Below are 27,904 nucleotides of genomic sequence, written 5' to 3'. Positions count from 1 at the left end.
GGACAGAGATTCTTTTTGAGAGAGCTGAGTGGTCTCTCTACCAAAAGAGTCAGAGCTCTGACACAGTACCATTTCCACTCCCAAGTCACCGTGAGAAATCAACCGCAAAATGCCCAGGCATTTCTATGGATGCCTATAGAAGTGGCAGAAGCAGGGCCCTGGCACACACCTTAACGATCCAGAACCTTCTAGGCAGTAGTCCTAAAGCAGTTCACAAGGCTTAAAACCCACTCCCAGGTTCATCTTTGCCACCACATTTAGTGGTAAAAAGACACATTTATGTCCCATTTGGGGAACTGACTCAGCAACTCAAAGCCTGGGTATTATTAAATGTTGATTTTCTGCTAAAACATTCTGCTTCTAAGTTTAGACCTGCCCTCCATAAGTCCCCGGCTGTTTCTAGTGTATGTCAGAGGACTGGAAACATCCAATCCCTCTGTGTACTTTTTAAGAAGCATATATTTGTACCACACATGACAGTTTTTTTGTTTGTTTGTTTGTTTTTTGTTTTTTTAGTTTTTCGAGACAGGGTTTCTTTGTAGCTTTGGAGCCTGTCCTGGAAGACAGTTTCTTACTTTAGATGAGGGTCCCTGTTTGACTTAGAAGTGACTCACTGAAGACCATTAAGTACTGCTCTAGGGACACCCATCAGTATGTGTGGATGCCCAGTCAGAAAATAAGAGTTCTTCAGCACAGGAAAAGATGTAATAGGAAACACACAAAATTATTTGTGTCCAGGTATTAAAGATTTGTTGAGAGACCAGACCTTCATTCTTGTAACATAAAATCCACTGGGATAGGTTTACTTTGGACTCATAACACTGGAATATTACGTAACAGGAAGAAACATAAATAACACTGCATTTCTCCTCCAGGAAAAGAATGACGTGCTCCATGAAAGCTTGTCAGAGACCTGGTACCAACCTCAAGCAGCCTGGAAGGGCTAGGCCTGAAAAGTTCATGGCAGAATCCAAGAGAAATGAGCAAACATTTGCTGTCCTTCTTAGCTCTTGGTAATAAAGAAAAACTTTATTATAAGCATGTGCTGAACACATTCTTACTTTTAATCAAGACAGATCTCTCCTGCAGCCTTTTTCCCTAGGTTCATACCAGTGCAGTCTGCAGATGGGAGGCAGCACTGTCTTCAATACTGTTATACTCCATGGAGACAATGGCTAATGGCAGCGCCTTAAGACAATGGGCTGAGAAATCTTTGGTTCAGGAGCCTATCATGACAAGGACTTGTGGCACAGTCACCCCTGCACACAGTCCTCTTCCCGTCCTCCCATGAGCACTCGTATGCTCCACCACCCACACCCCTGCCTTCCTCACCTGCTAGGTACTCTAGAATGAGGTGGAACTCATCCACTTCCTGCAGTGACTCTGGTGGAACAAACACATTGTCATCAAGAAGTTCATGCAACTTTGGACCAATTGGACCACAAAGAAGAACCTAGAGAGAAGAAGCAACATCAAGTCAGTCTCCTGCAGAATCCAAACAGTAACTAGGAAAGTGTGTTTGAGTCAATTCTATTCATTTAGCAAGCTATCAGAATCCAACTGAATTTCAAAAGCTCCTGCTTTGGAGGTTTGTAGGACAGGACTCCTCATTGCCAAGGCTTAGGATTTTAGGAGTATGACCATAATGTGCCTAGAAATGGGAATGACAAAGTCCTTGTTATTCGGTATCTATACAACTTCTGTGGCCCACACTCAGTTACAGAATGAATGTGTCTTCCTCAAGTCCGGACACTGAAGGCCTAACCCCAAGGTGATGCTGTTGGAGCTAGAGCCTTTATGAGAATGAAGATTAAATAAGGTCTTAGTCAGATGGAACTCAGAGAAAACAATCTGTACACCCCTCAAGGCTACACTGGAATACAGTTGGCCATCTACAAGCAGCAAAAGGGCCCTTTACACCTCCATGAGACCTTCATTTTGGACCTTTGAGCCCCCAAAACTGAGAAAGTAGATTTTTGTTTTAACACAGTTTATACATACACACACCCTATATTCTCAGGATAGAGTGGGTGTCTTGTTTTCTTTTCCCGAGATGATACTGGCTAGCTAAGTAGCACAGGCTGACCTCAAACTCGCCCTCTGCCTCCTTAGCCTCCTGGGTAGCTGGAATGGCAAGCGTGCATTACTGTGTGAAGCTCCTACAAAGTCTTGTTAAAACTCCTTGTATTTTGTGGGCAGATAGACATGGAGGTGTTTGCACAAAGCTGCCAGATAATAAATACTTGTTTGGAATTTTTGCGTAGTATAGGAAAAGAGGGCTACTTCCTTTCATCAGACTGCAATGCCCAGTGACTTAACCTGTGCGACTGCACACTCTCACCAGCCTTAACTGTTACATGGCCACACAGCCTTTCAAGCTTAGGGGGCATGTGCTGCAACTTTTCCAAACCCCTTTCTTCACCCTGGACCTGAGACCCCCGGCTGTGACCTCTAGAAGCCCCTCCCATCACATCTGAACCACAGTCCAGTGTGTAGTTTCTCTCACACCCCGCAAGGTCAGCCTTGGGGACGAAAGGGATGGACCCTAGAATCCCTAACTTTGGTTCAGATTGATGCACCCTGCTCACACACTTCAAAGCCATCTTCAATGGCAAATGAGCTCCTTATTTGTATACTGTTTTGTACACAGACTCTTGAGCTTCTGGGTAAAAGTTCACCTCCCTCCCTGCTCTCCACTTTGACACAAGCCTCTTGTCAGTTCTGAAAAGTTTTGGTCCTGCCACTTTATTTCCTTCACCTAATTTTAACTTGGAGTTTTAATTCTGAGACAATAAGAGCCACATTCCTAAAACAACAAAAAACAGGTCAAAAATACAGTTTCAAAGCACTTGGACATTAGGCAAAGTACAGGATGTATGATGAACCTGTTGAGCCCTACAAACACATCTTACCATGAAAGGGCTTCCAGATGTTCAAAATCTGAAAGAATTTATGATTTACTAGCATACCCCTATCAAAGAAAATGTTATTAATAAAAGGAAGTCCTTTAGGCAGAACAACAACAAGAGAAGGTGGAACTATAGCTCAAGAACAGGAACGAAGAGAAACAGAAATGCTAACTCTAGAGTCATGTTGCTTGAAAGATAAAGTTAAAGACATAAACAACACAGCCAGAAGATTGATAACACATGTAAAACAGGTACAGCAATAACAATAGATCCTGAGATGGCTCAGTAGGTAAAAGCAATTGCCACCAAGCTCGATGGCCTGAGCCTGATCCCTGGCGCTATATGGTTGAAGGAGAGTACTGACTTCCACAGTCTGTCCCCTGGCTTCCATAAGTATCCATGTGTATGCTGTGGCACATGCACATCCACACATAAACAAATGAATATATAAAAATACAGAAACTGGGCATGGTGATACAAGCCTTCAATCTCAGCATTCCAGAGGCAGAAGGAGCCGCAGATCAACCTCTTAAATTCTAGGCCAGCCTGGTCTACATAATGAGTTCCGGGTCAGCCAGCAGTACACAGTGAGACCTTATCTCCATATAAAAATATATATAAACAAATTTCTATATATCTACATATATAAACAAATTAAAAGTAAAAATCCCCCTATTTTTAAAAAGAGGTAATTACTAAAATCTAGTGTATTTAAAATCCTTTGGAGGTCTACAAAACTTAGCATTAAAAGGGAAAAAAAAGTTCAGCATTTTAAAGATCTTACTCTGAGAGAATAGAGCTCCCAGGCTGCTCCTGAGGCTCATGGAACCCTCATGTCTCAGCAGAAGAGGACAGCCCAGCTCCCCGCAACCTCCCACCCTCTCCACTCTTACTCCTGTAACTATAAGAAAGGTTGTGGTCTTACCTAGTGCCTGGTTTCTAGGCTGGAGTAAGACACAGTCTGGAACTCCAGCCATTCCCCAGAAGCTGTGAGTCAGAGATCCCCATTGTGGAGAGATCTGAAGGCTCTTCCAGCCCCCCTCCCCTGCCCCTCATCATGTTATGTATAACAGCTAGCTCTGCTAAGACAGCTGCTCTCTACTCTGGCCCATCCCCTATAAAGGTCTTTGGAAGGTGATCTTGTGTCAGCTCCTTTCCAGAAACCTGTCATTCTTTTCTTATCATTTCTAATAACACATGGCTGTAATAAATTGTGACATTCTGTTTTCCGGGAATGACACTGTCATTGTCCTCTTGAAGTTTCAGCAGTTGTGAAAACTTTTATTGGGGAACAGAGGTTCATTAGGCCACAAACTCACAAGGTTCTGTTCTCCCCCTCTCCAAGAGGCAGTTTACTAGGAGATGTTTTGTGTGTGTGTGTGTGTGTGTGCATGCACATGCATATGCACACACACCCATGCGTTTCCTCAGTGGTGTATCAGCTCCATGTTCCCATAAATAATGCCTCACCCACACTCTTAAAAGCAACACTAACTAAACTCACTGGTTCTGCAAGCTAGATTTGAGTGTATGCCTTACTTTGGTCTGCTGGTGGTGCCCTATTTGGGGTGAAGAGACACTTGTTTGTCTTTCTGGGAAAGATTTACATAACTGTGATAAAGATATTCAGTGTAGGACTGGAGACATGGCATGATGGTTAAGAGCACCAGCTGCTCTTTCAGAGGAACCAGGTCCAATACCTAGCACCTACATGACAGCTGTCAACCACCTGCAACTCCATTTCATATGGGAGAAGCCCTTCTGGCTTCCATAGGCACTGCACATATGGGATGCACAGACATACAAGCAAGCAAAGCACCCATACACATTTTAAAAAAAGATGTTGGCCAGGTGGTGGTGCACACCTTTAATCCCAGCATTCAGGAGGCAGAGGCAGGCGGATCTCTGTGAGTTCGAGGCCAGCCTGGTCTACAAGAGCTAGTTCCAGAATAGGCTCCAAAGCTATAGAGAAAACCTGTCTCGAAAAATGGGGGTGGACGACTTGCTTCCAAGCTTGACAGCCTAATTTGATCCCCGGAATCCATATGATGGAGGGAGAGATCCAACTTGGAGGACTTATCTTCTGACCTCCAGAAGTGAATTGCACATGGGGCGTACATGCCCTCCCCCAGCACCTTGCCCCTTATAGAATCAAAACAAAACAAAACAAAACAAAACTGGAGGCAGAGGAAATAATCTCAACTTACTCTACTATACAATGGCATTATTATTCTCATAGCAAAACCAGACATTATAAGAAAAATACAAATCACTATCTCTCCATGGAAACTGACATAAACATTTTAAACAAAAATTTAGTAAACAGAACTCAAGAACTTACAAAAGAGTAATGAGTCATAAACAGTTTACCCCAGGGATGCAAAGGTGTTTTAATATTGAAAAATGAGGCTAGGGGTGTAGCTTGGTAGTATAGTGCTTCTCTAGCATGCACAAGGCCCAGCAACATATTAAAAAAAAAAAAAAAGAAAAAAGAAAAAAAAAGAAAGCCAGGCATGGTAGCACATGCCTTTAATCCCAATACTTGGTGGGTAGACACAGGTAGATCTTTGAGTTCAAAGCTAGCCTGGTCTACCCAAATTCCAGAACAGCCAGAGCTACAGAGAAACTATGTTTCAAAAATAAATAAATAAAAAGGAATATCAATATTTAAGAAAGGACAAGTCAATATTTAAAAAAGGGGGGGTGCCCTGGATGGCTCAGTGGTCAAGAGCCCTGGCTGGACATGTACATATGTATGCACACGTCTTTTTAAAGGCACTGCTTCTCTTCTGCCACCTGACTTCACTTTTACTGCTGCACTAAACTGGCCTTTACTAGACTCCCCAGGTCTACTTCTAAGAAACGGAGTACAATTCTGAAGCTGCTCTACTTAACAATAGGCAATGAGCTGTTCTGACTTCTGTGCACTTCACTCTCCTATCTCCAAGGGGGAAAATAAAAAGAGGACTTTCTTACAGGCATTGGTGAGGATTACAGGAATAAGTGTGTGTGTATATGTGAGTAGCCCTTCCAACAGTGCCTGGGCTGTGGTAAGAACTACGTATGGGTTAGCTCTTATTAGCACCTCTGGAAAACCTAGTTCCTTTTTTGGTTTTTCGAGACAAGGTTTCTTTGTGTAACAATCATGGCTGTCCTGGAACTTGCTTTGTATAGTGATATTTTATTTGTGTTTTAATAAATAAAGCTTGCCTGAAGATCAGAGTGCAGAGTTAAGCCACTAGAGATCAGGGAATGGTGGCAAACACCTTTAATCCCAGGACTCAAGACCACCCTGGACTACACGAGACTCAATCTGTCTAAAAAGAGAAAGAGACTCACACAAAGGTGCTCCATGCACTAGGGAGTCACACACCTTTAATCCCAGCACTAGGGAGGTGGAGACAGGGGTGGTAGGCTGGGCAAAGATAGTTATATAAGGCAGGAGGAGACAAGAGCTCACTGCAGTCTAAGGTTGATGGAGAGCATTGTAGTCTGCAGTCATACTGAGGACGGGACCATGCCTTTATTTGTCTGAGCCTTAGTAGAACTCTCTAGTGGCTTGGCTGCTTTGCTTTTCTGATCTTCAGCTTGAACCCAATATCTGTCTCTGGGCTTTTATTATTTGTGCTATATCTGGCACCTAACTTTTGGGGTACAAATTTATAAAAAAACCATTTGCTGGTGGCTGGACCAGAGCTACATGTGCCCAGAGTCACTACCCAACAGGCTAGGTTTTGCTTTCTTCTCTCCTGATGGGATTTCCCTGAATCCCCCTATTAAGCTGCTGCCAAACTAGGTAGCTGCCTTGAAATCCAGTCAGGTTTTTATTATTTTACACAGCAGCAATAAGCTTCACATCCTCATCATCATTGGTAGCAGATATGGTAAGAAAATTGGGAATTTTTTAAGGGAGAAATTAGTTCAAAGACAGAGTTTTTTCCCATGTTAAAAAATGGGAAACACAATTACAATAAAGTTAGATCTCTGTATGATTATGTAATGCATGATTTAAAAATGAAACAACTAAATGAAGGGATAATCACATAACCAGGATTGATGTACTGTTAATTATCACTTTGATAATCCTTGTTGTTGTTGTTTTGATAATTCTTGGTTTATCTCTTAAAAAGTTATTTGGTTTGACTGCCAAGATACAGTCTTTAGAAAAACTAAATAAAACAGACATAGAGATATTCAGATCCAGAGGAATTTAAATGACAACCAATTTCAGCATTGCATTATAAGGTTAGAGAAGAATAGCCTATGATGGGGGAGAGTCTTCTGTTTTGTGTTAATTTCATTGGTTAAATAAAGAGACTGCCTTGGCCCTGATAGGACAGAAAATTAGGTAGGTGGAGTAGACAGACAGAATGCTGGGAGAAAGAAGCCGAGTCAGTCAGTCGCCATGATTCTCCCACTCCAGACAGACGCAGGTTAAGATCTTTCCTGGTAAGCCAGCTCGTGGTGCTACACAGATTATTAGAAATGGGTTAGATCAACATGTAAGAGCTAGCCAATAAGAGGCTGGAACTAATGGGCCAGGCAGTGTTTAAAAGAATACGGTTTCCGTGTAATTATTTCGGGGCATAAGCTAGCCGGGTGGCGGGACACAGCCCCGCCGCTCCTCCTCACTACAAGCCTAAGTTTTTCAAACAACCAACCTTAATATTCAGTAACCTTATAGGAATTGCCAAATGATAGAGGCTCTGAAGAGCTGAAAGGGCTCCTGTGCCAAAGTTAGATTTAAGGAGATTCAAGGAAGTGACAGCGTCATATGGTATGTATTCACCTTTTGCAAAGCAAATATTAAACTTGTAGTCACTCTGTAATAGAATTATCTCAAAAGACTGGATAGACTTGGTTAAAGCTGTTTTAGAGCCTGGTTCACAATTACAATGGAGTATTTGGTTCAGAGATGAAGCTAAGACTATTGAACAATGGAGTAAAGCTGGAGGTATAGAAATCTCCCAAGATCAACTTCTTGGAGAAGGGGATTATGCTACAATAGAAAGACAATCTTTATATAATGACCACACCCTGGCTTTATGCCATGTAGCAGATTTGAATGTTTGGAACAGAACTGGAGAAGTAGAAAAAAAATTGACTCATTTACTAAAGTTATACAGGGCCCAAAGGAAACCATCACAGATTTTAAGAAGATTGACTTCAGCAGTAATAGAATGATACCAAATCCAGAAGCTAGACAAGTGATAATTGAATCTCTGGTTTTTGAATATGCTAATTTTCAATGCAAAAGGATAATTAGGCCTTTAAAGGCAAGGTCAGGACCTTTGGAGGAATGGATCTGAGATATAATCAATATTGAATCTCATGACCATGATGATGCTTGGCTAGGAGAGGTGATTTCCAGAGGTTTGAGGAAAAATCAAAATGTCAAGTGGTTATAATTGATGCAAACAAAGTCACCTCAAAAGAGATTATAAACAGGACATTCCTAGAAACAATGTTTTTTCTAAGCATAATCCAAACAGAATGCCTTCCCTTCTAGATTATGCAGGTGTGGCAAAGGCAGACATTGGACTAATGAATGTAGATCAGCCAAGAGATATTCAAAGTTTGCCATAGGGAAACTCCTTGAGGGGCCTCTCACAGGCCCCTATGCCAAATCTGGTCCAGTCATTTCCTGTCATCATAGAGGAAAACTCCTTCCCAGAGCAATTAAAGAACATAATGCCTATTGTAAGAAACTATACTGCTCTGGATAATAGAACAGCTATAAAAGAGAGAACAAAAAATTCAGAAGAAACAATAGAACGAGTATTTTGACAAACATATAAATGAACAAAGATCAAAATTAAAAAATATGAATAAATGATGTTGTCATCAAAGGTATGGTAAACACAGGTGTGTATGTAACAATAATTTCACCAGAATCTTGGTATCCAAATTGGCCTCTTCAGGAGGTAAATGTTCAGCTTTTAGGGATCAAAACTTTATCTTGGGTAAAACAGAGCGTGAGATAGGTCAAATGTATAGAGCCAGAAGTACAGGAAAGAAAATTAAGACCATATGTGGCTAACATAGCAAAAAATTTGTGGGAACATGATTTGTTACATGGAACAATTAGATTAATATTCTCCCAATCTTAGAAACAAACCATAAATTAACCTACATTTCTGGAAAAAATATTAGAAGTTATTATAAAAAAAGCAGTCACTGACCACCCAGGTTGTACAAGAACAGGGTACAACAGATGCTGAATTTCCAAAGGCACCAACAGCCCTACTTTTAAAATGCTCAACAGACAAAACTGTATGGGATGCGCAAAGGCCTTTAACAACAGAGAAACTGCAGGCTTTAAAACATCTGGTACAGGAGCAACTAAATGCTCTCAGCACATTGAAAAATCAACCAGCCCTTGAAATTCTATATTTGTTATTAAAATGAAAGCTGGAAAATGGAGAATGGTAACAGTTTTAAGAATTGTTAATAAGGTGATTCAGCCAATGGGTTCTCTACACTCTGGAATTCCTTTGTCTTTTCTATTGTCTTATAGTTTTTGATTTAAAAGATTGTTTCTTCACTATACCTTTAAAGAAAAAGACAGAGAAAAGTTTGCCTTCACAGTGCCTATTTACAATAATTCTCAGTCTTATAAGAGATATCAATGGAAAGTTCTCCCACAGGGACTGTTAAATAGGCCATCCTATACCAATATTATATGTCAGCCATTGAAAATAATATGTAAGAAATTTCCTCAATCTATAGTTTACCATGATATGGATGACATCTTATTAGTTTAATCAAATACAGATACTTTAGAAAGAATGTTTGAAGAAGTAAAGAAAATTTTGCCTTGCTAGGGATTACAAATTGCTTCTGAAAAAATACAAAAAGGATAGTTTATTAACTACTTTGGTTATAAAATAGGTTTACAAAAAAATTAGACCCCAAAAGGTACAAATTAGGAGAGATCAATTATAGACTCTTAATAACTTTCAAAGATTGCTAGGAGACATTTCCAATCCACAGCCCACTATTGGGATAAAGCCTGATGAACTGAGTAATTTAAACAAAACCTTAGATGGTGATAAGATGGTAAGTAGTCCCAGGAAATCATCAGCTCATGCTGAGAGAGAAATGGCTTTGGTGAAAAAAAATTACAGAAGGCACATGTGGATTATGTGGATCCAAATCTTAACTGTATTCTGGCCATATTACCCTCCAAACATTCACCTACAGAAATTTTAACACAGAGGGAAGATATTATCTTAGAGTTGATCTTTTTGCCACACAAACCGAGTAAAAAATTAAAAAACTTATGTGGAAAAGGTCTCTAAGTTAATTCTAAATGGAAAATTGAGACTTCATCAATTAACAGAACAGATCCAGCAGAAATTGTAGTACCATTCACTAATGATGAAATTGACAAATTATAGGAAGAAAATGACCCTAGGAAAGATCTTGAAGTAATTTTTTAGGAGAGATTAACAATAAATATTCCAAAAGCAGGAGAATTCAACTCACAAAGAGAACCAACTGGATCCTTCTTCACATTATATGGGAAAAATCAGTATCTGGAGACCCTACATTCTATACTGATGCAAATAAATCAGGTAAGGCAGGTTACAAATCAGAAAATTTAAGTAAAATGAATCAAAGTCCTTCGAGTTCAAAAAAGATTGACTCAGTAATCATACCATTTTCTAGAAGTTATGGCCATCATGGGTATTCCTGTACAAATAAAGACAGACAATGCTCCAGCATATGTCTCTAAGAAAATGAAACTGTTATTTGCTTATTATAATATAAAGCATATTACAGATATAACATGCAACTATACAGGCCAGGCAGTTATAGAAAGATCAAACTGAACTCCAAAAGATATGTTAAATAAACAGAAAGGGATGCAAGACCCCCAGAAATAGATTGCATAATGCTTTATTAACTTTGAGTTTTAGAATTGCTAATGAGAAAGGAACAACAGCTGTGGAGAGACAGTGAATACTAGAAAAAACTATGGAATTAAATCAGCCAGTATACTTTAAAGATATATTGACCTCAGAATGGAAACCAGGACATGAGTTACATTGGGGGAAGGGTTTTGCTTTTGTTTCCACAGGAGAAGAAAAACTATGGATACCATCAAAATTGATAAAGGTTCAATTTGAACAAGAGACACCTCTTAATTAGAAGAGATGATGATAGTTCATCAAACAGCATAGCTGTTTAATCTAAACTAACCTATAAAACTAACAAATCTTTTCATTTTATCAGATATGGCATGTCAAAAGAGAATCTCCCCAAAATTAGGATTGGGGAAGGGTTTTGTTTTTGTCTTTTCAGGAGAGTGAAGGAATCCAACTAAGGAATCTGAAGACTAGTGGACAAATGAGACATCTGAAGAAAAAGGACAAATCATCTAAAAAAAAAAAAAAAAAGAGCAAATTGGCCTGTTGGTATATCACCTTTCCAACAGGATGAAATTTCATAAAACTTCTCAAATGCTTGTTTCTGCTATTCTCTCCAGACATATAATGCAAATGGTCTTTTTGAAGTCCCAGTCCAATTAAAGATTAAAGCTGTCTTTGGAGTTGGAGTGTGGCTCTCTCCTTCTCTAAACCCAAGCATGCTTGTTAAAGTAAAATTCAAAATCTCTGTCTCATGTCAGAAGAGCCACCTGATATGGGACAGAAGAAAAACAAAAATTTGAGAACTATTTTATTGCCACTAATCTCATAATCTTTTGGTTTTATTTTGACTCTTTAACAGTTTTTCTTAAGCTATAAATAGTATCTCAAAATTTACAACATTTATATATCATATACATATACACATATACACACACACACACACATATATATATATACACACACACATATATCCTTATATCATGATGTTAACAGTTGTATAGAATATGATACAGCTACCTCTCCCAGGACTTGACAATTAACCCAAATTTTTCTCTTCAGGATCCCCTAAAGATACCATTGCCCTCAGACAGCAGGAAGTAAATTTAAGACTATGACACCCACATTCCCAAGAGGTACAGGTGGGTGGGTTTTGGTCTTTTAATGGGTTATAGATATTTGTCATTGTTGGGGGTTGGTTACAATTTGTGATTGGAAACAGGAGGAAAGCTGAATAAAGGAGATTCGGAGTTCCTGTTTTGAGAAGAAAAAAGGGAGATACAGCTGGGCGGTGGTGGTGCACGCCTTTAATCCCAGCACTCGGGAGGCAGAGACAGGCGGATCTCTGGGAGTTCGAGGCCAGCCTGGTCTACAAGAGCTAGTTCCAGGACAGGAACCAAAAGCTACAGAGAAACCCTGTTTTTTTGGGGGGGAAGGGAGGGAGATACAGATATGATAGGATAAAAGGGTAGATTACTGAATCTACTCTGAAAAGAAAAAAAGGAGAATATAGATATGATAAAAACAAAATTAGATTATTGAATCTACTTTTAAAAAGCAACTACTAATTTCAAATATTTTGGATAAGATTTTTGTATGTTATTATTGTATATTTTACAAATTTTGCATATTAATACAAATTTGAGATTAATTTTGTTAAAACATTCTGTATTTATGTTTCTAATCTTGTTCAAGGTATTGTACCTATACAGCTCATTTAATAATGTAATCCAAATTTCTAGTTCTTTAAAGTTATTATCACAACTGTTTAGAATAATAAGGAAATGCAGGCTAGTAATTAATCACCTAGTACAATTAAACTTGTAGTCATATTAGGTATGTTCTCAAGGTCTAATAGAGACATATTTTAAATAGACAGGTCATCTTCAAATACTTCAGAGATCTATTGAATATGGCATTTAAGATGTTTTAATAACATAGGTTCATTTTTTTTTTCACAATGAGACATGTCTGCTTCTGGTAGTAACAATCTACTTCATAGTAGATAATGGGCATCAAACAATATCCACATGGAGTTTATTTTCTTTGTGGCAAAAGTAAGCTGCTGGGCAAGGCTGCTGACAGTACGCTATCCCAATTAGACAAGCAAGACACAAAAGATAGTGACCTTGTCAAGAGGCAGGACAGTCCTTCAAAAACCCTCTTCACAGAAAAGTCTGTCAAACATTCTAGGCCTTTAGTCTGAAAATGGATGCCCCAACATTGCAGAGGAATTTTAGGTGACTGTCCAGGCAGCCAGCTGTTTCTGTCATTTCTCATTTATTTTGGAAATCATTTGCTCACACTTCCTGCTTACTCAGTTAATATTATTTCCTTGGCTTGGCTGCTTTGTTTTCCTTATCTTCAGCTTGAATGCAACATCTATCTCTTGGTTTATATTATTTGTGCTACAGCTTTGTAGCACAAGACCAGGGTGGCCTTGAAATCACTGAGCTTGCCTCTGCCTCCCAAGAACTGGGATTAAAGATGTGTACCACCACCACTCAGCTGAAAACCTAGTTCTTAATTTCTGCTACTTCTCAGGTACTATCTGGTCCATATTGGGATGCATTTGGACAAGTTAAACTGAATTTCTGAGAGAGCAGTAGAGGAAGGTAGTCAGTCTGGAGTGTAGTGTTTACATTGTAGCCTTTCCATTCTCTAGCTTAGGTAACCTTGGACACCCTATTTAGCCTCTCAGGACTTCTTAATTCTGAGGATCATAAAACCATGAGACTGCAGTAAGGACAGAGCAAGTGCTGTGTCTTTTCTACTCTCAAGGCCAGGCTTGTTTATTATAATGTCTTGTAGTCCTAGGCTAGCTTCTCCAGAGACAGAAGGAACACTATCCTCAGGAGAGTCCATATGAAAGGTTTAAAGTAGCTTCTGAGTAGGCAGTTTTCTTCTGCACTAAGTGGCATTGGGAGGACAGTTGGAGGCTATTGCTATTATACTGAAATCATCTTTGTTAAATCTCTGCTTACCATTTTGGTTTTGGATATATATTTTTCTTTTTTGAAAGCTCTAATCCAAACTCTGTTTTACAGTGCAAAGGCAACTACCGTCACGCTGGCTTTCCCCTTTACATCTATCCCACTACTTACTCAGATTTTACTTTACACATATCACAAGCAAATAATTAATATTTATTTATTTGGGAGATTGTTTTTGAGGCAGAGTTTTGTTATGTACTCCAACCTGGCCCAGAACTTGTGATTTTTCTGGGATTACAGATATGTACCACTACACCTGGCTAAAGGGGTCATTTAAAAGTCTACTTACATCAAAAAAGTTAAGACTTGAATATACACCGCTACGTACTTGCTTTTGTCTCTGGAGTCACCACACCTGACAGCGCTAATGTTTTTGCACTTTGGATCCAGGTTCACCAACACAACCAACTTCATTTTCTCTTATCACTTGTATTAATCTCCTACTTAGCCTGACTCCAGAATCCACATGCTTTTAGCCATTACATGTTCATCAGAACATGGGTTCTTAGGTCAGGCTATCTAGATAGCATCTGAGCATCCATATGTATTAGTGTGAATGCCTCTAGGCCTCCCATTTCCTTATGCAGAAAGCAAGAACAGTCCCATCAACAGCAGTATTAACTATCCTTTCATGACTGCAGAAGAATTGATCTAACAAACGGTAAGTACCCAAACATTAGTTACTACATTCATCCCCAACACAATACTGCTTTCTCTCCAGAAGCTCAGGTAGACCCACAGATTGAATTAAGAAACCAAGACCCACTCTTGCTCTTAACATTGAGGAAACACCAGTTGAAAGACACTGGGGCTGGAGAGATGGCTCAGCGGTTAAGAGCACTGACTGTTCTTCCAGAGGACCTGGGTTCAATTCCCAGCACTCACATGGCAGTTCACACCTGTCTGTAACTCCAAGATCTGATACTCTCACACAGACATGCATGCAGGTAAAACACTAATGCACATAAAATAAAAACGAATAAATTTTTAAAAGACACATTTTAATTTGGAAATGTGACTTACCTTCAAGTCTGCATTGGCAGCAAACCTCTGTCCAATTAAAGCTGCATTTCCTCCTACATAGTGCTGTAAGACAATTCAAGGTTATCAGCACTCAAACAAGTGCATAACCCGCCGGGCGGTGGTGGCGCACGCCTTTAATCCCAGCACTTGGGAGGCAGAGGCAGGTGGATCTCTGTGAGTTCGAGACCAGCCTGGTCTACAGAGCTAGTTCCAGGACAGGCTCCAAAACCACAGAGAAACCCTGTCTCGAAAAACCAAAAAAAAAAAAAAAAAAAAAAAAAAAAAAAACAAGTGCATAACCCAAGCTTAATCATTTCTAAGGTTAAAAACACAGTCCATTTCTACCCCAGCAATTTTAACTCTTTTTTTTCCAGAATTGTTTTTATTTTGTGTTTATGGGTGTCTTGCCTATGTCTGTGTCTGTGTACCACATGTTTGCGATACTTGAAGAGGCCAGAAGAGGATATTGGATCCCCTAGAAATATGAGCCTCCATGTGGTGCTGGCAATTGTACCCTGGTCCTCTGCAAGAGGAGTCAGTGTTCTTAACCATTGAGATATCACCCCAGCCCCCACTAATATATTTTGATTTTTCTTTTTTCCTGGTTTTTTGGGACAGAGTTTGATGTAGCTCAGACTAGCCTCAAGCTTCCTATGTAGCTGAGGCTAGTGCTGAACTTCTGATCCTTCTGTCCACTTCCCATGGGCTAGGATCACATATATCTACCACCAAGCTACCTGCACCAAGCTTGGAGGTGACGTAACAACAAAGATTACAAAGAGGTTAATAAAACAGAAACAAAGCCAGGCATCACGGTGGCTCATGCCTTTAATCTGAGCACTCTGGAGGCAGAAGCTGGCTTAACTCTGTGAGTTCAAAGCCCGCCTCATCTACAAAGCAAGCTCCAGGACAGTCAGAGCTACGTAGACAGACCCTGTCTCAAAGCAAACAAAACAAAACAGACATGGAGTAAGAAGGAAAGATGGAGAGAATAAATATGAAAATCAGTATGATTGTTTGAATTTAGATCAAACTGGCCCTGAGCTTCCAGGCAGTTAACGCAGAGAATAGAAACCACAAAAGGTATGACTGTACCTTATCCCACATACTGTGATTCCTTAATGGAGCATACAACTATGTCATTCTCCTAAATATCACTCAATACCCGAGCACATCCTTCTCTCAGTGCTGGAGCCTAGGGCCTATGAGTGCTTTCAGCTGCATCCTTAGTCCTAAGATGTAGCTGCGCAGTTTTGGTTTTGGCCATTTAATTTGTTTGTTTTTTTCCTCTGCCTCTTGAGTGCTGAGATTAGGAGTTCACATCATCACACTGGGCTCTAAAATGTAACTTTCTGTGGGGACTCTGGGGTGGAGAAGTGGGTGACACAGTGTCTTGCTATGTAGCTTAGGGCTCACAGCAATCCTCCTATATCAAGCTTCCAAAGTGCTGAAATTACAGGCATGAACCAACATGCCTAGTTTAAAATGTCCTTTAAAAAATATTTTGTATTTTATTTAATTCAATATCCATAATACAGGCAAGCTTTGCTTTGCTTGGTTCCAATATGTATGCATAAATTCCAGTTATGATCATTTAATTAAATAACATTAGTGTGGTGATATTTTGTGTGTCCTCTAACAAATAAAGTTTGCCTGAAGATCAGAGCGCAGAGTTAGCCGCTAGTTAACCATAAAGGTCTGGAGGTCTGTACAGACAGGCAGGAAGTGATATGGCTGGGTGGAGAGGGGAATATAAGGTGGGAGGAGGAGACAGGAGACAGCAGATAAGAGTTGGTTGTGGCTTGCTCCTTTGTCTCTCTCATCTTTCTGCATTTACCCTGATATCTGGCTCTGGGTCTTTATAAGTAAGAGCAATTAGAATTTGCACTGCACACTAGTTTCTCCAACAACACAGCTTAAATTTCAGTTTCTATGGTAAGCGTAGCTGCATAAAGTACAAACATTGCTTCCAGACTTTTCAGCTTACAAATTACCCCACCAAGGAGAGATGTGCATTATGAATAATTAATAACATCCTCTCTTTGTATTCTATACGTTATCCACTTTAGGAATAGACAGTAAAGTATGTAGCTGTGCTGCCTCTGTTTCCCAGTGTCAAATCCACATTAGATTTACTACAAGGAAAGGCCTAAAGGAGGAAATGCCAGCAAAGAGGGAAGTGTAAGAAAGGACCAAGGGGATACTGTGGGAAACGAACACAGAGACTAGAAGCAGCATCACTGAGGAACGCTGACATTGACACTGTGTACAGTGGGTGTACAGAGCCTTTCTTGCTTTCAGCTCATGATCTCTCTTCCACCCCTATCTTGCAACGGTGAAAGGTAGTTCTCCAAGTTAGCCTTCCTCTGGGTCCCTGGACCTTTGGTTAGGACACCCTGCCCTTCTATATTAGGTATGGTCCTGAGTCCTTTCCAACAACATATGATACTGACTCTGCTCCCCTTTTCCTACTGACATCTCAGTCTCTAAAATGGTCCTCCCGAGACAGGATTAGGAATCTCTTACCACATAATTTGAATAGCCTTTAATACAGCTCCAGCTCTTAGGTGATAAACATCTGGAACCTCCTTCAGGTTAGGGATCACCTTCTTAGGCTATGGGCTAAGTAAATGTCTGTTGCTAAGTTTGGAGAGAGGGTGGAAGTAGACGTGTTAGGAAATACAATGGCCGCCCTGGTAATAAACTCTCCCAGGTAAAGTCCCTCACACAGGACAACTCCTATTCTCTCCACGCTGCAGCTCTCATTTAGAAAGCAGGCAGTTCCAGCTGGTACTTCATGTTGCTAAGCATGGATTCGGATGCCTTGGGAACTCAAATAACAGTCAGTTCAGTTAAGAAGCCTGAGAAGTTCTCCCTGAGCAACACTCCATCTTTTTGGTCCTTAACCCACGCAGAGGCAGAGATTAAACAACTTACTCTAGATGCTGGCCATTACTCTCACCCTGTGCTTTAGGTCAATCAATCTGTGTTTAGGCAGGACAGAGATAGCTTTCTACATAAAAATTTAGGCCGGGCGGTGGTGCACGCCTTTAATCCCAGCACTCGGGAGGCAGAGGCAGGCGGATCTCTGGGAGTTCGAGGCCAACCTGGTCTACAGAGCTAGTTCCGGGTCGGGCACCAAAGCTACAGAGAAACCCTGTCTCGAAAAACCAAAAAAAAAAAAAAAAAAAAAAATTTAGAATTTTCTGTGATGGGTAGCTCAAATTTGGTCTACATGTCAGATTTAATGTTTTATTTAACTACAATGGATAGAAGAATTCACTAGGAAATGTTAGGGAAATTTCAAGATAGCTACAAACAGACACAGAGTTTGCACAGGATGGTTTATCTGCTGGTTGTCAGGCCACCAGCCTTACAGCTGATGGTAATTTGAAAAGGCACCAAACTGAGGCATCAGTAGAAGGTAAGCAAGACATTTTTATAACGTTTAGAAATAATGTGGACCATCGAAAAGCAGAATTTAATTCCTGTAGGATTCCTGCCCCCTCCATCAAAGCAGAAGAGGACATAAAGCAAACTGGCTTAAATACTAGGATCATAAAGACTAGTGTTCTCTTCCGAGAGAAGACTTCTGCTGCTGAGCTTAGCTGTCCGGATGGATATGACAACTGTGTCCTTTACAGACTTAGCTGGCTAATGCCTCGCTCATTTCTAATGCTCAGGATGGCCACTTCAAAAACCAAAACGAATTTAAATATCAAAGGGATCAAAATCAAATGGTCACCAAGGTTTGCCTGTGATTGGTACCAATTAAAAATGTTCTCCTAGCAGGGCTGGAGAACTGGCTCAGCAGTTAAGAGCACTGGCTGCTCTCCTAAAGGTCCTGAGTTCAGTTCCCAGCAACTATATATGGTGGCTCACAGCCATTCGTAATGAGATCTGATGCCCTCTTCTGGCCTGCAGGCAGAATACAAGCAGAACACTGTATACATAATAAAAATAAATCTATAAAAACAGAACAAAACAAAAAACTTCCCTAGTCAGAATTCAGGTTCATACTTATGTAAGACCTGTCTTTTGCATAAAATGAAGGCCCTACATAAGGAGGAAGAATTACTGGGGCTTAGTGGTGCTGGGATGACAGAAATCAGAACCAAAACTCATCCCCAGGGTACGTAGAGGACAGGCATGCTGGTAAGATGGGAAGAGCCAAGGCTGCGTCTCCAACTCTAGAACTGACTCTTCTACCACACACTGTGCTTCTACCATGCGGGTTCCAGGGTTTTGTTGATAATTACAGGTGATCTAAAGATCCTGAAGTTTCTATGTTTAGTGTGTTTTGCTCTATAAACAAGTGGTTCTCAAAACAAGGTCCTCAATCCAATAGTGTTAACCAAGAAACTTGCTAGAAAAGAAAACTCTAGGTTTCTACAGACTGAACAGGAAATCAGAACACCAGTGGCAATTTCTTTTAAGAGAGTCCCTATCCCACCTACCCTCAGGGATTCCAACACATACTTCAGCCTGAGAACTACCAATCTAGACCAGCAGATTTCAAACAGTGTGATTCTGCCAGCGCCTCTTCCCCACAGGAAACACAGGAGAGTGTCTGAGATAGTTTGGCCATCACAGTGGAGAGCAGAGCTTTGCACTCAGCAGTCTGAAGTGGGAGGTTGCTGACAACTCCCTAACATACAGGACAGCCCTTCTCACAGAGCATTAGCCTCCACCCTCTCAAAACACTCTGGTCTGGACAGACGAAATAAAGGTGAAGACACTCCCAACCCCCTTCCCAAAAGGATTTAGATAGAGCTCTGTGTGGGTTTATCTTTTTTTCCTTCCTTCTTAGCAAGGACACAGACATATTAAGATTACTATATATAAAACTATATATAAAAAATTATAACCTGAGGGGAGAGGGACTGGGAGGAAGAGAGGGAGGAAAACTGAGGCTGGGATGTAAAATAAATAAATACATTTATTAAAAAATAAAGTATAGAAACACACACAAATATGGAAAAAATAAATTATAACCTAAACTAGGAATAGACATACATACTTCTAACCTTTAGTCTGGTAACAAAGAAGGGGGGAGGGTGTTCTGTATGACCCAGAACAGAAATCCAAGAAAAAGAAATAGTAGGATTAATGACATACACAACACAAAATTTTACAAAAAGGGTCAACCCACAGAATTGGATTTTGGTGTACAATGAAAGAGAAAAGAGAAAGCTGCCCTTTTTTGGTTTTGTTTTATGGTTTTTGGAGACAGGGTTTCTCTGTAGCTTTGGAGACTGTCCTGGAATTCCCTCCGTACTCCAGGCTGACCTTGAACTCAGAGATCCACCTGCCTCTGCCTCTGGAGTGCTGAGAAAGCTGCTTCTAAGAACACTGTTTTTTTTTGTTTTTTTTTTTCGAGACAGGGTTTCTCTGTGGTTTTGGAGCCTGTCCTGGAGCTAGCTCTTGTAGACCAGGCTGGTCTCGAACTCACAGAGATCCGCCTGCCTCTGCCTCCCGAGTGCTGGGATTAAAGGCGTGCACCACCACCGCCCGGCTAAGAACACTGTTTTTTTTTAAAAAAAAAAAAAAAAAAGACTATCTCCCTCCCTTAACAAAATTTGTAGCACTGGTAATTGGGGCAAACCTGGGCTCCAGGGAACTCGGATGCAGTCTGGGCAATGTCATGGAAGGTTTCCTTATCGCTGAAGAAGCGCTCAGCAGCAGCTCCCTTCCCCATGAAGTACATAAAGGCTTCTTCCAGGTCACTTCTTGAGTGCAGAACAGCATGATCTCTTCCACTCCCAGGACTGAGACCAAGCGCCTGCAAAAGCTTCACGCCAGAGATCACCACATCCACACAGGCATTGACTCTGGAAGGAGAGGGACGAAAGGAAGCTAAAGCATGGGGCGGCAACTCTGAATTTACCTGCAGAGAGCAGCTCTGCAGATAGCTGGTGTAGGTTTGACACAAGGATAATAAAGCAAACATCATATATCTAAAGAATGATTTTATCTGGACATACATATTGGAACTCTTTTTCAGAGTCAGGCAAACTTTTATTGTCAGCTACAAACTGAGAATGCAGGTACTCAGCACTCAGAACAACAATATCATGGGAACAAAAACGCATTTATGCAAAGATGCTAGCAAAGCTATGCTGTCTGGATATAAGTCCCTTCAATTTCTGAATCTGTTTCCTTGCCTATAAAATGGCAACAATACAAGTTAACTTACAGTAAAGATTTAATAAATTAATATATGTTTTAAAGTGCAAAAAAAAAAAAAATCTTGTCAAAAGGCAGCTGTCAGACACTTTCCTCCAAAGACAAGACAGGACATTGGGCAGACTACACTAACTACCAAATACTCCGAGCTGAAGCTGCATATTAGAACTGAGCATGGCTAGGAAGACTTGGGCGGGCCTGTAACCTTGCTGTTAGCTCAGTACTTGACATGAGTTCACAGAAGTGGTCCATGCACTTCAAAGGGCTGTTGAGAAACCAGTACAGCATCACCTGGTTGGTTGTATGAAATTATAAAGCCTCATCAACTTAGTAAGACCTTGTTTCAGAAAAAAAAAAAAAAAAAAAGACCAGGTATATTGGCTTATGCCTTTAAGTCCAGGATTTAGGAGGCTGAGACAGGATTGCTGTGAATTCCAGGACAGCCTAGATAAGTTTAAGTGTAAAACCCTCAGCAAAAATAAACAAACAAAAAAATTCCTAAAAATAACAGAAAAATGTTACTGACCATCTACTTATGTGCAGATGCCAAACTAATAACTCTATGTACCTGTCACACCCTGTCACCAGTTAAACTCTCTCTCTAAAGCTAACAACATCCTTCAACATCAACAAGTACATTGCCAGAGCTTCACTGTGGAGAGGAAATTAAGACAAAGAAACTAACAAATTGTGCTCACTTGACAGGAGGGCAGAATTTCAAAACATATAAATCGTTGTGTGATATGGAGAAAACAAAATCAAACAATTAGGGAACAAACAGGACAAAGATATCGAATGTCTATCTAAGAAGGGAGTCAGAGAAGGAACTGGAAGCCTAGCTTCCTGGTCTATGAGCAGAGACCGGGTGGGAGCAGCGTTCTTCTCCCTAAGCTGAAGCGTCTCAAAGGATAGTGTTGCTTATCACTTCCCTCTATGGCATCCTCGGTAAAATGTTTTCTAAAGTTCATTCTAGCTTTAACAGTCTCTGCCTTGGATATTGAAAGAACTAATCATAGTCACGAGATATCTGGCTGAAGAGAATCAAGGACTGGGGGTGCTATGCCCTGGAAGGTGTCTAGTGAGGCACCAAAGTCAGGACAGGCATGTTCAGATAAGGAACACCAAGTCAACAAGGGCTGTGAGCTCAGTTATTAGTCGCCATGGCTCCAGCTGAGAGGAGCTATAGTAGAGATTAACTAACGTTCCAAAAGCCACAGACTGGAGCAGCTTTAATTCAAACTCAGATTCCTCTACACTGAATTCCTCGCGGGGGGCACAGGTAAGCAAAGCTATGAGGAAAGGTCTATAACATGAATGTTCATCTAGAGTGGAGAATTTAGAGGGAGCAAAGCTCACGGCAAAGAAAGACTCGAGTCAATGTGAGGTTGAGGGCTTCATTTTTATCCCATAGGCAATAGATATCCAGGTCCAATTCAGAAGCAGGGAAGAGTCACATTTTTAGAAAGTCAAGGTGGGCTTCATTTAAGCACTGGCATCTCAAAAGTAAGTAGTCCCGGTCCTCAGCAAACTTCTAACTTCAGCCTCATTCTCAGAAGCCGCTTCATCTGAAATCCCACAAGTCCTCTGCAGCCCAGTTTAACTGGCTCCTTTCTTTCTGTCTCTTATTCTGGTAATCATGGGGCCTAAATACGGAAGCAGAAGTGGGAAAGACCAGTCTTACACTGTTATTACAGCATCTGATGGCTCATGTGTATGTGTGTGTGACCTCGGGAAACCAGTATTTCTAAGACAGCTTGTCATTTGTGATGACTGAACACTTACAACCACCTGCTTCATAAAGTTGCTACACCTGGTATGGAGGGCCTGCTTTCTTTAACTGCCCATCCACCCTGCTATCCAGCATCTCCAATCTCACCCTCCAGTATCACTGCCAAGCAATGGTTTGGGTTCTTTCCTCCCTTCACCAGAGCCCTACAATGGCCTCTTTACCAGTATCAGGGTCTCCAGACAACCTGCCTTACGGATCACACTAAACCATGTGCTTTGAGTGAGAAATGAATCCACATGTCACTCCAAACCCACCCTCACTCCAAAATGAAATTTTAGTACATTTGCTCCCTAACCCCATGCCCTACTTTTACACTTAAACACCTCTGGGTAAGAAACAATGTTGCTAGTTGCTTTGTACTGGTCACAAAAAGGTGCTGAGCAGTTAGAATAGGTTAAAACAGCTGCTCAAAAATCTATCTTTCCCGTTCCCATCAGACATTTTCAACAAGGAACTTTAGCGGCACTCGCCTGTTTATAAAGCTTTACTCTCTTCTCCATCACCAACTCCAAATTCCCTTCTCAGCATTCTCATTCTCAAATCCTGCTACTGTAGTCCAGGATGGCCCCAAACATACCCTCTTCCCATCTCAGCTCCCAGGGCTGCAATTACAGGCGTGCACCACCACAACCGATGCCGCCTTGTTTCTTCTTCGCTATGGACTTTTTCCACACTCGGTCCTTGCTTAGATGTATCTGTTCCCTTGCCTTGATCTGAAGAAATCTTTTTCCCTCTAGATCTATCACACAAGTTACCATGAAATATATTTTCTATCATGGTCTCAACAAGATGTTCCATCCATATGGTTTTGTTACAATGTAATTTTGATATTCCTCCCAACAAGGAGTAACCCATGTCCCCTCCCCTTAAAACCAGGTAGACCAAACTCTGGGAAATCTGATCCTATAGTTAAACCATGAGACATTAAGCCATCTGCCTGATCCTCTTTGGACATTCTCCTAGCCTAGTCTCCCTGTTCTGAGAATCCAAACAGCCAGAAGATGCCTCCTGTAGGTGGAAACTCAGTGGATATTCCAGCCTTGATCAATCATAATGATAAACCTAGTCTCAGTCATCACCCTACTATAACTGTAGAAGACCCCAAATGCTAGAAGTGCTCAGCTGAACCCAATCATATCTTAGAATAACAAAAGGTCATGAAATAAGGCAGTTTTAAGTAAGTTTTGAGGTGATTCATTACTATGTAACAACAGAAAATGGAATGCCATTTCCTTGGAGTGCTTTCTACTATCCCATCCTGGGAGGAATTAGCAATTCTTCGGAATAGCTGGACTGCCTTACTCTTATCAGGAGCCAAACACAGCACCTTTCACAACTGTTATGGACAATGGTAACCCCTACCTCATCTCAAATTCCTATGTGGAAACCCTATGGTGGTTTGATTAAGAACTGTTTGGGAAGGATTAGGAGGTGTGACCATGTTGGAACAGGTGCATTACCAGGGGTGGGATTTCAAATGCCCATGCTCTTCCCAGTTAGTTAGTTCTCGTTCTCTCTCTCTCTCTCTCTCTCTCTCTCTCTCTCTCTCTCTCTCTCTCTCTCTCTTTCTCTCTCTCTCTGCCTACTACTTTTGAACAAGGATATAAACTCTCGGCTACTACTCCAGTGTCATGCTTGCCTGCCTGCTGCCATGTTTCCTGTCAAGATGGCTATGGATTCATCCTCTGAAACTGAAGGCCCCAATAAACTCTTTTATAAGTTGCTTTCGTTGTGGTGTTTTGTTATGGCAGTAGAGAAGTAACTAAGACAAACCCAGTCCCCAGTGTAACTGTATTTGGACTTCGGGCATCATGGGAAGCAATTAAGGTTAAATGGGTGGCAGAGGTAGCCCCTAATTCAACAAGCATGGTTTTCATATAAGAGGAAGAGACATCACTCTGGACTACGCAGTAAAAGTCATGTGAGAACACAAGAAGCTGGTCAGTTGCAAGGTAAACGGCATCACCACAAATCAGCTTCCCTAGAAACCACTGGAACCTTGATTTGGGACTATCAGTCTCCAGGGTCACCAGAAAGCTTTTGTTGTTTTAAGCAATTAGTCTGAGTTATTCTGTTCTAGCAGCCCATGTAGTACAATCTATCTGCTTCCAACAAATGCAGCAGAAACTTGGCCTCCTCCATACATATACTGAGAACCCAGCACATACCCGACACAGCTCAAAGAAAAAACGATCAAGAATCTGATAAGAGAGCTGGGCTTGGTGGAGCACGACTTTAATTCCAGCACTTGGGAGGCAGAAGTAGGTGGATCTCTGTGAGTTTGAGGCCAGCCTGGTCTACAAAGAGAATTCAAGGGCAACCAGGGCCATTACACAGAGAAACCCTGTCTTAAAAGAACAAAACAAAAAAGAATATAAGACCAGGTATGATGGCAAAGGCCTTTAATCCCAACACTCACACTCGGGAGGCAGAAGAAGGCCAATCTCTGAATTTGAGGCCAGTCTGGTCCAAAGAGTGAGTTCCAGGACAGCCTGGGTTACACAGAAAAATGCTGTCTTGAAAAATAAATTAAAGATAATTTAAAAAATGTAAAAAAAAAGGAAGAAGAAACAAAATCAGATAAGGAGGGCTGGAGAAGGCTCAGCAGTTAAGAACACAGGCTGCTCTTCCAGAGGAAAGAGTTTAATTCCTAGCACCAGCTGGGGTAACTCACCAGCACATGTAACTCAGCTCCAGGGGATCCAGCACTCTTTTCTGGACTCCAAGGGGTCATGTACTCCCACAGACCTGCACTCCCACCCACTCCCACACAGATACATTTTAAAATTTTTAAATCTTAAAATAAGACTCTGATAAAGAAGGCTAGAGAGATGGTTCCGTGATTAATAGTAGGGTCCTCTTGCAGAAGACCCAGGTTCAAGTCCCAGCACCCACGTGGCAGCTCACAACTGTTCATAATTCCAGTCCCAGGGGATCAGAGGCTTTTGGCAGGCACTGCACGGGCATACATGCTGACAAAAACACCCATACACACAGAAGAAGAAAAAAAAGAATCCGATAAAAGGGAGGGTGAAGAGAGTATGAATTTGTAAAGAGGTAGGAAATACACAGTAAAGACTACTTGGATACAAAACTAACTAGTTAACATGTGAGTACTTGCAAAAGCTAACATGTTATTAATAACGTGATTATTTCATCGATGCAGGTCACCTTTGCTTTGCTTTACTCCACTTAGCCACAACAATGGCACAAAATAGGAGGGACGAGTTGTTTTTGTACAGGCCTCTTGGGCATGTAACACCAGTACAGGAGGCAGGAACAGGTACATCTAGATTTGAGGCCCATTCCTCATCTATATAAGTTCCAGACCAGCCAAGGAGACCTTAGTTCAAAAAGAAGCAAAAACTCAACAAATCCAACCTAAAGAAAAGCATACTCCCCAAAAAGATAATAAACTTGGCGTTGTATGGCACCCTTGACGTGACAAGAAAAACCAAGGCGAACTGGGAGAGGGACTAAGGTTAGTGTTAATAAAATTCCGTTTCTGTGAGTTTTACAAAGAAAGGAGGTACTGTGATTTGAGAGAACCTTAAAAACACGGACTGTCACTCAGGATGGAGAAGGAAGTAGTTCTAAGGAGGGAGTGCTAAACGTGAAAGGCGCAGAGAGCAGACAATGAAACCTTAACCAAAAAAAAAAAAAAAAAATGCTGAATTTGAAAACGAGCAGTTTTAGTACAGTGGTCTTCAGACGAGATGACGTAAATAGCTACAGAACTCATTCAGCTTCAAGTTCAGAATAGGAAGAGCGCTAGAATAGGAATCTGTGACCGACAGAGAACAGTTGGCCGCGAAGGGGTGAAAGTCACGACAATGGAGTAACCTCAAAAAAATACAGGTGACAGGTTGGGTTAGATGTCTAAGAGGCTATTAGGGCTGGCTGGTTTTACACGGAAAAGAGAAGAGCAGAACCAGCCGAGGGGGAAAATTGTGCTGAGTGTCCCTGAAGCGATGACGAAAGGCTCGTCTCACACGTTCGACACTTTTGCCAGGAGGGCAACGCGGACACCAGCGCGTCCAGGGCAGACCCCGGAGCGCGCACACTTCCCGGGGAGGCCCAGAGCCGCAGGCCCCGCAGGCACTCACCCCACAGCCACGCGGCGCCAGCGCCGGGCGGGCTGCACGATGAGGGCATCCCAGGCGGCCGCCAGCCGGCCCTCGGGAGACAGAGGTCCCGGGGGCGCGGGCCCCAGCCGCAGCGAGCTCCAGAGAGAGCGCAGTGCCGAGCCCGGCAGCTCCGGCTCCAGCAGGAACACGCAGCCCACGGCCAGCGCCAGGAAGCCAGCGCACGCAGAGCCGCGCCACAGACCCATGTGAGAACACGGCCGCACTGGTGGCGACAGGCTCCGTTCTCTGCTCGCGCCTCCTCCCAGCTGGGCGCGTGATGACGTAGACACGCGTTGGCGTCACACCCGCGCGCCACACGCTCCTCCCCCTATGGGCGGGCGGGGCTATTGGAGAACGGGCGCTCAGATGTGGGCGGAGCTATGGCTGGACTTTGGGCGGGGCGATGGGCGGAGCGACAACGGCGCGAGCGTTGGAGAGTCTGTACCTTCACATTGTGAAGCTGGGCGGCGCTGTTGTGCGGTCCCGACCCTGAATGAACAAAGACGGGAATGTGGCCCTAATCCCTGCACGTCTTCCCGGAGCTCACCTGTAGAGGGGAATCCGTTTGCTTCCCTAGTAAAATGGGACAGGCAGAAAACGAAGCAGGCAATTATGTAAGAGTCAGTCGGTTTCCCGGTGACACAAGCTGAGACTGAAGAGAGCCCCTAGAGATCTTGTTCAATCTAGAGATCAAATTCAACACTCAGACCCCTAACAGGGGTGCTATTCCTTTTAATAACCTCAGAATAATCCACAAAGGCATACGATCTTATGTACTATATGGAGGGACTATAGACTCGCTTTAAGACATCCTGGTTTAGTTCTCGGCGATACTGCGGAAGTCCAGTCCTGTCTTTCTTGGTGTGACACTTTTGTGTGGGAAGGCAGGTTAAGAGCTTGTTGCCAGCTCATTCTCAGCCTCATCTTCTACTCTGGGTTGTTTCTATTCTGGTTTCCAGTTCTGCCAGCTCCTGACCAATTTTCTTATCTGTCATGACGTTTGGAC

At 41.8% G+C, this 27,904-nt stretch overlaps 1 protein-coding gene across 2 annotated transcripts in view; it reads right to left on the bottom strand.

Annotated features, from left to right (window-relative positions):
* Positions 1-27,158, bottom strand: part of Adpgk (ADP dependent glucokinase) — a 31,863-nt gene extending 4,705 nt beyond the window's left edge. For both annotated transcript variants that reach the window (XM_057768583.1, XM_057768584.1), the window contains exons 1-4: positions 26,878-27,158; positions 20,402-20,627; positions 14,797-14,859; positions 1,333-1,453 (exon numbers count right to left, since the gene is read on the bottom strand). In XM_057768583.1, the coding sequence (XP_057624566.1) occupies positions 1,333-1,453; positions 14,797-14,859; positions 20,402-20,627; positions 26,878-27,104 (637 nt within the window). In that variant the 5' untranslated portion in view covers positions 27,105-27,158. The remainder of the gene's footprint in view (positions 1-1,332; positions 1,454-14,796; positions 14,860-20,401; positions 20,628-26,877) is intronic.
* Between the last annotated feature and the right edge of the window lie 746 nt (positions 27,159-27,904).

This window comes from Chionomys nivalis, chromosome 4, assembly GCF_950005125.1.
Source record: "Chionomys nivalis chromosome 4, mChiNiv1.1, whole genome shotgun sequence".
Lineage (NCBI taxonomy): Eukaryota > Metazoa > Chordata > Mammalia > Rodentia > Cricetidae > Chionomys > Chionomys nivalis.
Note: the sequence above shows the minus strand (reverse complement) of the source record. Positions and strands in the feature narration are given on the sequence as shown.